The sequence below is a fragment of the Embiotoca jacksoni genome, unplaced genomic scaffold (assembly GCF_022577435.1).
Source record: "Embiotoca jacksoni isolate LCO1_2020_lvr unplaced genomic scaffold, fEmbJac1.0.p SCAF_17, whole genome shotgun sequence".
NCBI lineage: Eukaryota > Metazoa > Chordata > Actinopteri > Embiotocidae > Embiotoca > Embiotoca jacksoni.
This window is the reverse complement of record NW_027185307.1, coordinates 8,312,127-8,324,406: the sequence shown is the minus strand read 5'-3', so window position 1 is coordinate 8,324,406 and position 12,280 is coordinate 8,312,127. Positions and strand designations below refer to the sequence as shown.

At 36.9% G+C, this 12,280-nt stretch overlaps 1 protein-coding gene across 1 annotated transcript; it reads right to left on the bottom strand.

Annotated features, from left to right (window-relative positions):
- Window positions 1–4,578: 4,578 nt before the first annotated feature.
- On the bottom strand, window positions 4,579–7,665 carry LOC138199186 (sialic acid-binding Ig-like lectin 13). The gene is made up of 7 exons (XM_069151123.1): window positions 7,562–7,665; window positions 6,875–7,246; window positions 5,922–6,224; window positions 5,567–5,827; window positions 5,371–5,458; window positions 5,100–5,157; window positions 4,579–4,815 (listed from the first exon to the last, which is right to left on the bottom strand). Exons 1-7 carry the CDS (start codon window positions 7,602–7,604, stop codon window positions 4,579–4,581), a joined length of 1,362 nt encoding a protein of 453 aa, XP_069007224.1. The 5' UTR covers window positions 7,605–7,665.
- Window positions 7,666–12,280: the final 4,615 nt, after the last annotated feature.

Sequence of the window (12,280 nt, the reverse complement as noted above, 5' to 3'; positions counted from 1 at the left end):
GCGATCTGTGAATTTCCGCAGAATATCAACAGACCGTGAAACACTTTCCTGTTCAGATGTTGTAACGTTGAAGCAAACAGAGCTGCTTTCTCACGACTGTAAAAATAGAGTTGTCACCCTTCCTGAAGTCATTTTAATTTCCTCAGGGTGCAAATAACGTAGTGGTTTAGTTTTTAACACACTCTTTCTGTTCAATATGATTTCTCCTCTTTACATATTACACAATTGTAACACTTTAATAATACATATTAAGGTATTACGTTTGCGTTACAACCGAGGAGAGAAATAAAACATGAGATGTTTTGTGAAGAGTTTTTACTTCTGGTCCCCTCAGTTTTAACAAGAGTCTCTTCAATGCACCATTAATTCACACCATTATGGCCTCTGTTTCATTAGGTGCATACAAGTAAGTAACCCCTGTGAGATCATATAACTAAACATAGTGCTATCAATGACTCCGCAAATACACAAGTTTTCAAACTGGGCAACAGTTTAAAAAAGAAGAAGTTATTACTGTGACCTGCTTCAGCTTCGCAGCTGTTTTTCAAACTGCTGAAATCGTGTTGAGTAAAATATGACAGACAAAGGTATATGAGGATATCTGATTAACATTAGCAAATAGGATTACTTTAAATATTTCCTTGTTAAAATATCACAAAATATAAGAAAAACACCAAACATTTAAAATTGAAATATCATTTTAAAACTCTAAATCATGTGAACAAACGTGTGTTGTGTCTCTGACTACTTCTCCATTCAGAGGTTTGGGACTGACATGCAAATTACAAATCGCACAACAGCACTGTGTGAGGTTAGCATTATCAAGAAGGAAATAACAGATATTTATAAAAAAAAAAAAAAAAAAAAAAAAAAAAAGCTGCAGGACGTGGAGGTTTGGGGTTTCTCTTCTTTGAACTGTTGGCTGTGACAACTTAATTTTCATGTCCAGGCTCCAGTTCCTTTCAATTCACATACAATCATCATTTGTATTAAAACAAAGTTTAATATCATTTATATTCAAATATAACCTTTGACCTGCTCTCACCTGTTTTACTCTGTGAAAACACAACCAAACGAGAGGTGTTTTGAGCATCTGAAGGTGAATGCTCTTCTGATTTATAGTCAACTTAAACTTCAGATTAAGTTCATACAACGACAGATCATCTGGTTGTAAACAAAGTTAAAAACATGGAGTGTCTTTTGAGCGAGTGGAAAGTTTCACAATCTTCATCCACTGTAATTTGCTACCAGCTGTTTTTCCCACATCTTTTTCTTTACATTGAGCTTAATGTCTTTCAGATCTCTGCGTGCATTCACCCTAAACTGATGTAAAACACCTCCAACATGAAATGTACAGTAGAGTGTATCCCACCTGCCATTTTATTCTTATTTTACATGCCTTTCAACAGATGAAAATATAAAGGGTTATTTTCTGTTGATCATGCTGTTTATTTGTCCCTGACAAATATATGAAATTAAGTGAATGAAATAATGTTATAATGTTGTAAAATCTCAAAGTTAAAGCCTAATATACAGTAATAATCATAGTTTACTGGGGAAAAATGGAAATGGCAAATTGCCTGGGTTTTCTCCAGGATGCTCCGGTTTCCTCCCACAAGCCCAAAACACAAACCTTATGCTAACTGGGAACTCTTTAATTAAAATCAAATTAAAAAATGAATCAGATTTCTGCTTGTGTCTACATCTTTATTAACAATATAATTGTATCACATTATGGCTTTAAGTTGATTTTAAAAAATAGGACTTTTGTATAAAAAACCTTTCATGTAACTAAGTAAATTACGTGCTAACATGTCCATAATGACCATGCTACCATGCTGATGGTCAGCACGTATTATATTTGCCATATTTAGCATCTAAGTTCCTGTGTTAGCATGTGTTAGCAGATAAAGAATCTAAGATGATTAATTCAAAATGAACCCGAGCTCAACGTCCATCCAAATGAAAAGAAAGAATTTCCTTTGGAGGGTGGCCGATGCAACACGAAAGCAATGTTGACACGATCTACTGACATCTGCGAGAGGTCTGACTGACGTCAGGGTGATGTAGAAATGTCACAGAGAAACTGGCTATTGCTGAAAGAGCGGGCAGCAACGTCTGATACGCTGAGGCGATGAGCAAACGATCCAAATACAATCATTTACCGACACATTTTGAATACACTTCCGGCATGTCACGGTGAAAAGGCTGACATGGAAAACTTGTCTGACAACAGTTCACCATTTACACATCCAGCTGTTACGGAGCATTCAAATTAATTTGGAATTCACCTTAAGTTCTACTTATGTTCTTCCCAAACTACGAGGGTGGATCAGGAAGTTCGGAGACTGCTCCTGCTGCGCGCCAACGATGCACAGCACCGTGACATGCGCAGTACAGGAGGAATGTATAAATGAGTGGGTGTTACAAATGTACAAAAACTCATACATCAAATGTCACTACATACACGTGTTCATGGAACATGAAGGCATAGACACATTCATAAGTCCCAAGTTTTATTGATTCAAATTCAATATTTACTTTTAATATTCAGAGGAATCAAACTCATCCACCTGTTGCACTTAAGCTGTAAATGTCTCCTTCAACTACTTTCACGGGTCCATCTGTAAACCAGGTGAAGCTGCTGATGGGGGACGGGGAAAAACTCTCTTTAACAGGAAGAAACCTCCAACAGAACCAGGCTCAGAGGTTGGTGGCCAGAGAAAAGAACAGCATAGCGATCCAACACAATACGATGTCAATGTCCCTGAGATAATCAGACCGAACAGGAAGCTCACCTGAAAGACAGAAGACGGTCAGTAACTTATAGACGTCACCAGATTTTTCGACAGGGCTGGATCAAATACAACAAATAAGATATATCAAAATTTACAGTACCGGGTCACAGAAACCTGCCTATAACTCTTAAACCTCAGGTTGTTGCTCAGATATATTGTACAATATGGAGACGGTCAGCAAACATTCCTTCCATGTCTCAATGTACAGAACAAAAACACCTTTCTTTTGTTGTTTTTTGTGAAATGGACTTGAACCCAAAATACACAAGCATGCAGCGACTAAAATGAGTGTCTACATCAGCAAAATGATTGTGAATATGATCCGCATATGAATAAGTGATAACACGACTTGAGGAACCACTTTCAAACACCTCTCAGCTGTAGGTTATCCATCTAAGACCTGGTGGTGAAAATACTTCTGCTTCTCAGTTGGATTGTAAAATCAACTTCCCTGTTTTGAAACACCGTGACAGACAGTGTTTTTATATTAGAGCAACATACTTCACATAACTTCACACGTTAACTGCTCATTTCCTGTAGATATTTCACGACTCACTATAAGCCTAAACGCTCTTTAATATTTGCAGTATTAGATACATAAATCACAACAACAGGAATTATTCATAATGATATTTTAACAAATTAAAACATTAATGTCATGTGGCTTTTGCAGACTTGTGAATCACAACTTTATCACCGCTGCTCTGCACTGATGTGATAACAATGCTTTTTTTAAATGGAAATTATTTTATTTGTCTTATTAAACATTCACCATTAAATAAATGGCATGATGTTTTGCTCCAAAATGGATTTTACAGAACCAGCAGTGTGCTGGATGTACTCATGCTGAACATATACTCACACAAATAAGTACTATAAATGCTTCATTGCCTTAAAGACAATTTTTTTCTCTTGAAAACTACAGTTTTATATACAAAGAAACACCAGGAGATGAAAGGAAACTAAAAGAAATCAGTCCAGTCTCAGATCATTATTTAAGATGCAGCTGTTTTCATGTTATTCTAATTTAAAAATTTGCATTTCAGGCAGGAAGAAGCAAGTAGTTTAAGTTTTTACGACAAAGATCCAGAGGACAGTGTGGGGAAAAGCTTACAAAATGATCTGTGATAATACAAATTAGAAAAGGAGGGAAGTGAATTTATCACGTTTACAATGTTGCAAAAGGTGCTTAGAAAAGGCTGATGTGGGAATACGTTCTTTAAACTGCCCGAGGAAGAGGAGTGAGCTGGAAACAACCGACCACTCAGGTTCATCAGCCACACGAAGACAAACCTCATTGTGTCTGATTCATATTCAGAGCAACATCTTCAGCATCAAAACAACATCATGTCTGACAAATCAGGAACAAGACAAGTGGATGGCGCAAGGTTTGCACAATATTACACTTGAGGTAGATGAAACGCACACAGGATTGTTTCTAAGGCATTTAAGACATTTGTCATAAAACACGTGTTTAACAGATGTGTTGAAGAACTACAGAATTTGTATTTCTACCATTTATTTCTAAAGTTAAAGAGGAATTTTACCTCTGGAAAGAGTTATGTTAAAAACAAAAAACTAGTCTGTTTATGTTGTGGAAAAATAGATCGCTAAATATGCATGACGACAGCTGTGAGAGGTCATCTCACACATCGGAGCACGTTAATAGCTGACATCAAAAAGCTGCAGGATGAGATGGATTTGGGCAGTTTGAGCCTTCATTATAGCTTAAAAAAAAAGAGGCATATTTACATTGAATCCTACACTTTTACTACAATTCTCATTTTTTCTTCACTTGAGCGTAGAGCTCCTCCGGCCCTTCAGCGGTCTGCATTGAGCTGTCTGCTGGCTCGGACACTCTGACCTGTGCGTACACCAAATCTTGCTGCTGTCCGCTGTCCTGCACAGACTCAGAGGACTTTTCAGGTCTCAGCTTGGAGAAGTCGATCTCTCCATAATGGATGGCTTCTTCGTCTTCCTCTGTTTTTCTCACCGTCAGCTCTGCACCTGTTTGACTCTGAAAGGAGATGAACTGTTGTGAGTAGTTGGAAGTGAGTCTTAGTCCAACTTTTATGAGAAATTGTAACAAAATATTTTATAGCGATCCACGAGAGCTCAGAAATAAATTGTCTTGAGTGTCACAGTTTGCCACAGTGGATTTCTAAGAGGATGTTTTGTCACATTTGTCGTGTAACTTCATATTTGTGCTCACAAAGTAACTCTTAGCACTGCTCAGATCTGTAATCTAAGTGAGTTGCATCTGTTTAAGTAGAAATACAGTAAAGTAGAGTGTTTTCCCACCTGACTCTGTGGTACAGTTGAATTTCTCTCTGTTTTCCGCTTCCAATAAATGAGAATGCTGCAAGATAAATAATCAGTGAAACATCAGGATTACGGTCCGTTGGGTGGTGTAACTACAGGAGGACAGAAAATATGTCCCAGAGCAGGTTTATCACACCTCAGATGTTTCCTGAGTTTTAGAGTCAAGCAGCTTATTCGGTAAATAAATGTCAATGTTTCTCTCTGTTCTACAAACTGATGCAAATTAGCAGCTTTAATTTGTGATACTCACCAAACACAGACAACCAGGCAGATGACCAAAATGGACGCAATAATTCCTCCATAAACTGGTGCCTCATGTAGAAATCCAACAGGCAGAACTTACACAAACAAACATGTAAATGGTGATTAGAAAACTGACAGACACATTGCTGAAGCTGCACTTTTCACAGATCAGAACGTGTAAACTTAGTCAGCTCAGTATTTACCTCTGATGTTAAGATTAATTATTGATGATGTCTGTTCACCAAGATCATTTGTGGCCACACAGTAATAATATCCTTCATCTGTTGCATTGAAGCTGTAAATCTCTCCTTCAGATACTTTCATGGGTCCATCTGTGCTGCTCTTGAACCAGGTGAAGCTGCTGACGGGAGGCTTGGCTCTGCTGGAGCAGGTGAGATTCACCGAGCTGCCTGCTGACACCAAACCTGATGGACTGATGGATGCTGAGGTGTCTTTAGGAGCATCTGAGGAGAAAGTGACAGATTTTATTCATTAGAAACAGCTGACATGAATCATGACATGCTGACAGGATCCAGTAACAAACTCTGGTCGTCTCACATGAAACATTGAGAGTCACTTCTGTCTCTGCTGTCTTGAAATCTCCTTCATTCACAGGATATCTGGCAGAGCAGCTGATGTTGTTTCCATCATGTGAGTCTGACAGAGTGACGGTCTCCTGGATTTTAGTTGTAAAGGTTCCATTTGTGTTTTCCTCCATGTTGTTGTGAGAGTCTTGTTGGAGAGTCCAGGTGAGTTGAGGAGGGGAGTGTGGACAGGGAGTGAAAGCTGAGCAGGTGATAGTGACAGACTTCTTCTCCTTCAGATCACCTGAGATTTCAATTCTGGGTTTCCAAGGAGAATCTGTGGTTTCAAATACAAGTTTACACTGAAAAATACAGTACGAAGAACAGCAGACCAACAGATTGCAAATTAGGCCTAAACACAATCTGGAGGGAAAGTCATCAGTTTTGTAAGCATTGGTTTGTAAACCAAAGTATTGGCAAAATCACCAAAGATCACCGATACTATATAAATAGTCCTGTAGGGGATATGAATATGTAAACCTCATTTCATGGCAATCCTGCTCATTTAATATGTCATTGTCACGGTGGTGCTGGAGGAAAAGTGGAGGAACAGTGTTTTAGTTTGGACCCCTTTCATGTTTATGTATACGAGTTGTTAGCGGATCCACTGGAGACATTTCCCCTCTAAACTTCAGATATATTTTAGTTTGGATTGAGGAGATGGACTGACCCACAAACCACCAAACGATGCTGTTACCAGTGTCCAGTTCAGAAATTACTGTTGAAATATTACTAACTATTGGAACTATTACTACTACAAAGTAAGAAAAAACATTATAACCACACGGATCACAGGCTGATATCTGTGACATTTCAATCCCACTGATAGTGTTGATAATCCTCCAATAGATTTTTAAATTCACAGTAAAATGTTCATGTTTACTGTTGAGACCACCATAAAGTTTGAACTGTGAAATGTTTTCTCACCTTTAACTGTAATTTGAAGAGGATCACAAACAGCTGTTGCACGCGCAGAGTTACTGTTCTCAACTCTGAAGTAGTATTTGTGGGTGTAACTTGTTTTTAAATTAGAAAACAGAGTGGTGCAGTTTTTCTCTCTCAGGTTTCCGATCATTTCCATTGGATAGAGGTGAGCTGGCTGCCCACTGTTGAAAACCACATTCTCCCTGTGAGAATTTTTCATCCACAGTCCAGTTGTTTCTTTTGTGTTATTAAAGTTTTTCCTTGGTGAAAAACTGAAGTTACATGGGATTTGTAAACAGGATCCACTCAGTGCTTCCATCTCCTCTGGTGCAGTCATGAAGAGGTCTGCCTGAGGGTCACAAGCAGCCACAACACCTGTAAAATATTTCAAAATGATGAAAACAACTCTCTGATGTACTTCAGAAGCAGAGTGAGTTTCATTATGATCTTGTTTTCACTCATTCATTTCTTAATGAGCAACAATAACAACCTCTCATTAATCCCCCACAAACACGACCCCAGTACTGACCAACCTACACCCACCAAAACATCTCCAGATACTTCAGCAGGTATGGACACAAAAACTCAGGCAACAAATAGATCATAATATTCACTAATGTTTTGGCAGAAAACATTATGTTTTAAGTTGAAACTCTAAATGAAATAAAAGTGAGTGAACAAACAGCTCACCTGAGAGGAAGAGGACCCTCAGAAACATGTTGGCTGTCACCATGTTCACAGACCGGACTGCCAACAAACTAATTTCCTGTATTCACAAACACACAACAGATTATTTAGAGATATAACTTTTACATATCATTTACATTTACAAACTAAACTTATACTTCACATCCACTTCACTTTTAATCTGCTGCTGCTTGTCAGCATGTTATCAACAACATCTGCAGAGATGCACTGGGACATTTTATGAAAATGTAAAATGATACCACAGATATTGAACTAAAGATAACATGTTTTTGAACAAATCAAATCACATTCAACAATTATAATACATATTTATTTGTGCAGTTCATAAAGTAGTAAACACATTTTGTCTTACCAAACAAGCTCACATCAAAGAACCAGCAGCAGTGTTATGATGTGAACAGACAATTGATCTGATAGAAATTTCACGTGAAGTGCAACACACCAAATAACCGACTTCCCTGTTTAGCCGGTGTTCCTTCAAACCAAGTTGACTTCCTATGATTCAACACTACCTTACAGGTCCAGTTGGTTTTATATTAATGCAAAAAGATGACAAATGACTCGTCCTATTCTTTGAATCATTTTAGTCACATGACTGAATTCAAGACTAAATACAATGTAGAGGTTTTACACATTGTAAATCACAATGATAAAGATATTTTCACAAAGTAAAAGATGCTGCTCACATGTTGAAACCTCCTGTGTTTTTATCGAGTACAGTCACTGCTGCTCCGTCACTGCGGCTGATGAAATGATCTCAGTGTTGAAACAGTTTTCTTTACTTCAGATGCGAGGCGCAGGGAGTCCTAGTCCCATGATAAAATTACTATCCAACCCACCAGACTCAAACTGACCAGCCCCAGTCATTCTGATATCTTTCTAATACATTTTTGCATCACTTTGTTTCAGGGGAATCCAAGTTTTGTGCACTTAATTTAGTTGACTTCCTGTTCATTGTCTGTTAGGATGCTATGGAGTCTTGACATGAGTGTGAAACCTGAGTGCTGCTTAAATTCAAATTCAAATTTGATTTGTGTGCTTTGTCTAGAAGGCTCATAGTGGTGGAGTTACGCCGAGTAACAACATGATTTAGAAATGGCTAGCATTAAACATTTTTTAAATCAAAATTATTGAATTAAATCTACAGAATACAGATACACCTTGAATTAGTGTCTGGTGACTCGTAGGGTTTTTATCAAAAATTTTAACATTTGAAATAAAATTTCTGTTTTTCGGCTATAATTAAAAGCAAGGAATATGTAAATATTGTAAATTAAGATTTGGACATGAATGGATTCTTGGTCATTAGCTGATCATAGATATTAAAAGCAGCCCACACCTTATGATATCGTAATCTGATATTCACAAGATCGGCCAAGAAATTACACAGTAGGCTGTATAATATATTATATACCATAATATAGAGTTTGTACCTTTGTATTAACTTGTGTGTAACCTGAAATTCCTCCATGCTGGAGAGCCTTTTTGGTTAGCAGATATTACAGGGAGGAGAGAAAATCTGATTAACAGCGGTCAGATTAACTCATCAAGTGATGCAATCTAAAGTGAAATCGTCTACAAAAACATTACATCCCTTTATTCCATAACAGTTAACAAAGTTAGATTTTTCTCTGGCTTTTCTGAGGAGAATCTGTGGTTTCAGATAAAACAGATTTTACACAGTAATATAAATCACATTTACTAGACACTAGACAAATAACAAAGACTTGGCCAAACACTGTAAATTATTTGATCCTACACATAAAAAGTGATGATAAATGTGAAGGATTGAAGATATTAAAATCAAAGATTGTTTAATGTATACTGTGTCCCAGCAGGATCTTCACTGATACTGCTGATAATCCTACAGTTCATGTTTAATTTCACAGTGAAGATTATATTCATGGTGTTTGCTCTTTTAAATTAAAACATCTTTTGATTTCACTTTTTATTCTGAACAATAATATAATAGATTAACACAAACAAAATGTTGTTACCTTTAACTGTTATTTGAAGAGGATCATTAACAGATGTTGCCCTGAACGGCCAGTTCATAATTCTGAAGAAGTATTTGTCTGAATGATTTGTACTTAAATTAGAGAACAGAGAGGTGCAGTTTGTTTCATTCAAGTTTCCAGTAATTTTCATTGGATATTTGGAAACTTTCCCACTACTGTTGAAGACTACATTATGTTGACTGGTGAAGATATTTGTCTGATTTTTAATCCACACTCCAAAGATTTCTCTTTTGCTGTCAAATGATGATGTCGATGGTGTCGATGGTTTTGGTGTAAAAGAACAAGGGATTTGCAAACAGGATCCACTCAGTGCTTCCATCTGCTTTGGTGCAGTGATGTCGAGGTCTGTGTGATAAAGACAATCAGCCAAAACACTTTGGTTCTTTATATATAAACTACAATCCTGCAACATGTATGAGTCCTTTAAAAAATGTCCTTTCAAATATTAGACAGTTTGAATGATGCGAGTCTGTAAATAAAAGTGAGTGAACAAACAGCTCACCTGGAAGAAAGAAGACACTCAGTAACATGTTGACTGTCACCACGTTCACAGACAGAGCTGCCAGGAAATTCATCTCCAGACTGGAAAAAGAAGAAAACCATGTTGTATTTTAGTGTCTTAATCAAAGAACAATTTTAACAAAGTATTGACATTTTTAAAGCAACATCAAATTCAGACATTCAAACCAGAAAATTTCCCCAAACAATCAGATGTTTGTGTTAGAAATGACGATTACTAACATCTGTTGAAAGTTTTCAAAATTTCAAATTCTAAATAACCCAAATTGACTTCTAGATGTTACAGTTTCAATTTTACAGAAGCAGCCGGAAATGTATTTGTGATTTATTTCAGTAAAACTAAATAAAAAAAATTTAAAATTAGTTTTCGCTCAGGTGAAAAAATAAAAAAATGTAGTTTTCTTACCGAATGAATCTGCAGCTCAAACGGAGAAAGAAGTTGAGTTGATCAGCCGCCGATCAAATAACCAACTTCCCTGTTTGTTTGCTGTCATGTAAAAGCAAAGAGACTTGTTGTTCCACGAAGTTGTCATCCTTCCTGCTCCGACTCTGTCAAAGAGGAAGTCACCTTTTTGGGGCATCTTGAGCTCAGCAGGGTGTGAATGACGTATTCATTCTCAAACATGGTTTTAATCACATGTCTGACCTTCATCTGTCTGCTGAACAGTAGATTTAACAGTCAGATGTGTAATATGTTGAACATGTTTAGTTTAGTTTGAACGAACTGCTGTTTCTTCTGCAGGAAATCTGTTTTAACATGAATGTAACTTGTGTTGCTTTTTAAACTCTGCTAACTAAAGAAGATTTATATTTGTAGTTCCCTGTTAACTATTGATGACTACAAGGATGACAGATTATAAATGATTGAACTATGAACATTTCAATGTCTCCTGGTGACACAAACTGCTGACTTTAGTTTAAATGGCATCAAATCAAAGAAAACAAAACTCTAGTTGATGCTACGTTTCTTATATTTAAATGAAGTTTGTTTTGCTTTCAGAGCACCTGATGAGCTTGAAGGAAAAATGACTGACTGCAGATCAGATGAGGAATTTATTGAAGTTTTCTCAGATGTTAATGAGAAATATTATTAGAAAAGCTGAGAGCTGTGAACTTCATGCAGCGCAGAGTTAAAGTGTTTGATTATTTTTCACTTGTCAATAAATTTCAGCCAACAAACAGAAGCAAAGTCTTTCATATAAATGAATAAAAACCAAATGTGATCAATAGAAATAATTTTTGTGTCGACATGATGAATGAAACAACGTGGCTGCAGTCACAGTGAGAATCCTGCAGAACACAAAGAACCAACTTCCTGTTTACTTGAAGGACTCAGCTTATTCTAATGAAGTTATCATCATTCATCCAACCACTTCTCTATGACACCTACACACACACACACACACACACACACACACACACACACACACACACACACACACACACACACACACACACTCAATTTATATTTGATAACGTTTTAGTATCAAAACTACATTAAACTTGCACCACACCGACTCACTGAACACCTGAGCACCGAGGATTCATGTCTGTCAGCAGATCAGTCAGTAAATGTACACTTCTTCTTCTTCTTCCTCTTCTTCTTCTTCCTCTTCTTCTTCATGCTCTTCATCACCAATATGTACTTTTAACTGTCCTGTTGTCAATTATTGTAAACAAAGAAACACAAAGTGAGGAAATTGTTTTAACCTTAAATGTATTGAAAGAAACGTGAATAGAAGACAAAACATGCCAAATTTACAGATTATTGATGAAGCTGTGTTTAATTTTGAGTTTGCTCCATAAAAGGAAGAAAACATGAACTTTGTTTGAGCTCCACAGAGAAACAAGAACTTTATATTACAAAAATTTTATCTTAAAATGTTCCTCTTTAGTTCACCTTCTACAAAGCAGTATTATGTCATATGTACAGGCCTGGATGATGCTGCGATCCACTAAAATATCATTAATAACATGTGTAGACAGAAATAAGAGATAAAGATAATAAATCAGTCTGTTGACGAAGAGCTCGACATCTTCCTCCTCTTCTTGTAGCTTCATGATGCCTGAACCTCGACCATGTTGACATAGTCTGCTTCTTTGGTGTCCTGTTGAAACCAAACACACACACACACAAACACACACACACACACACACACACACA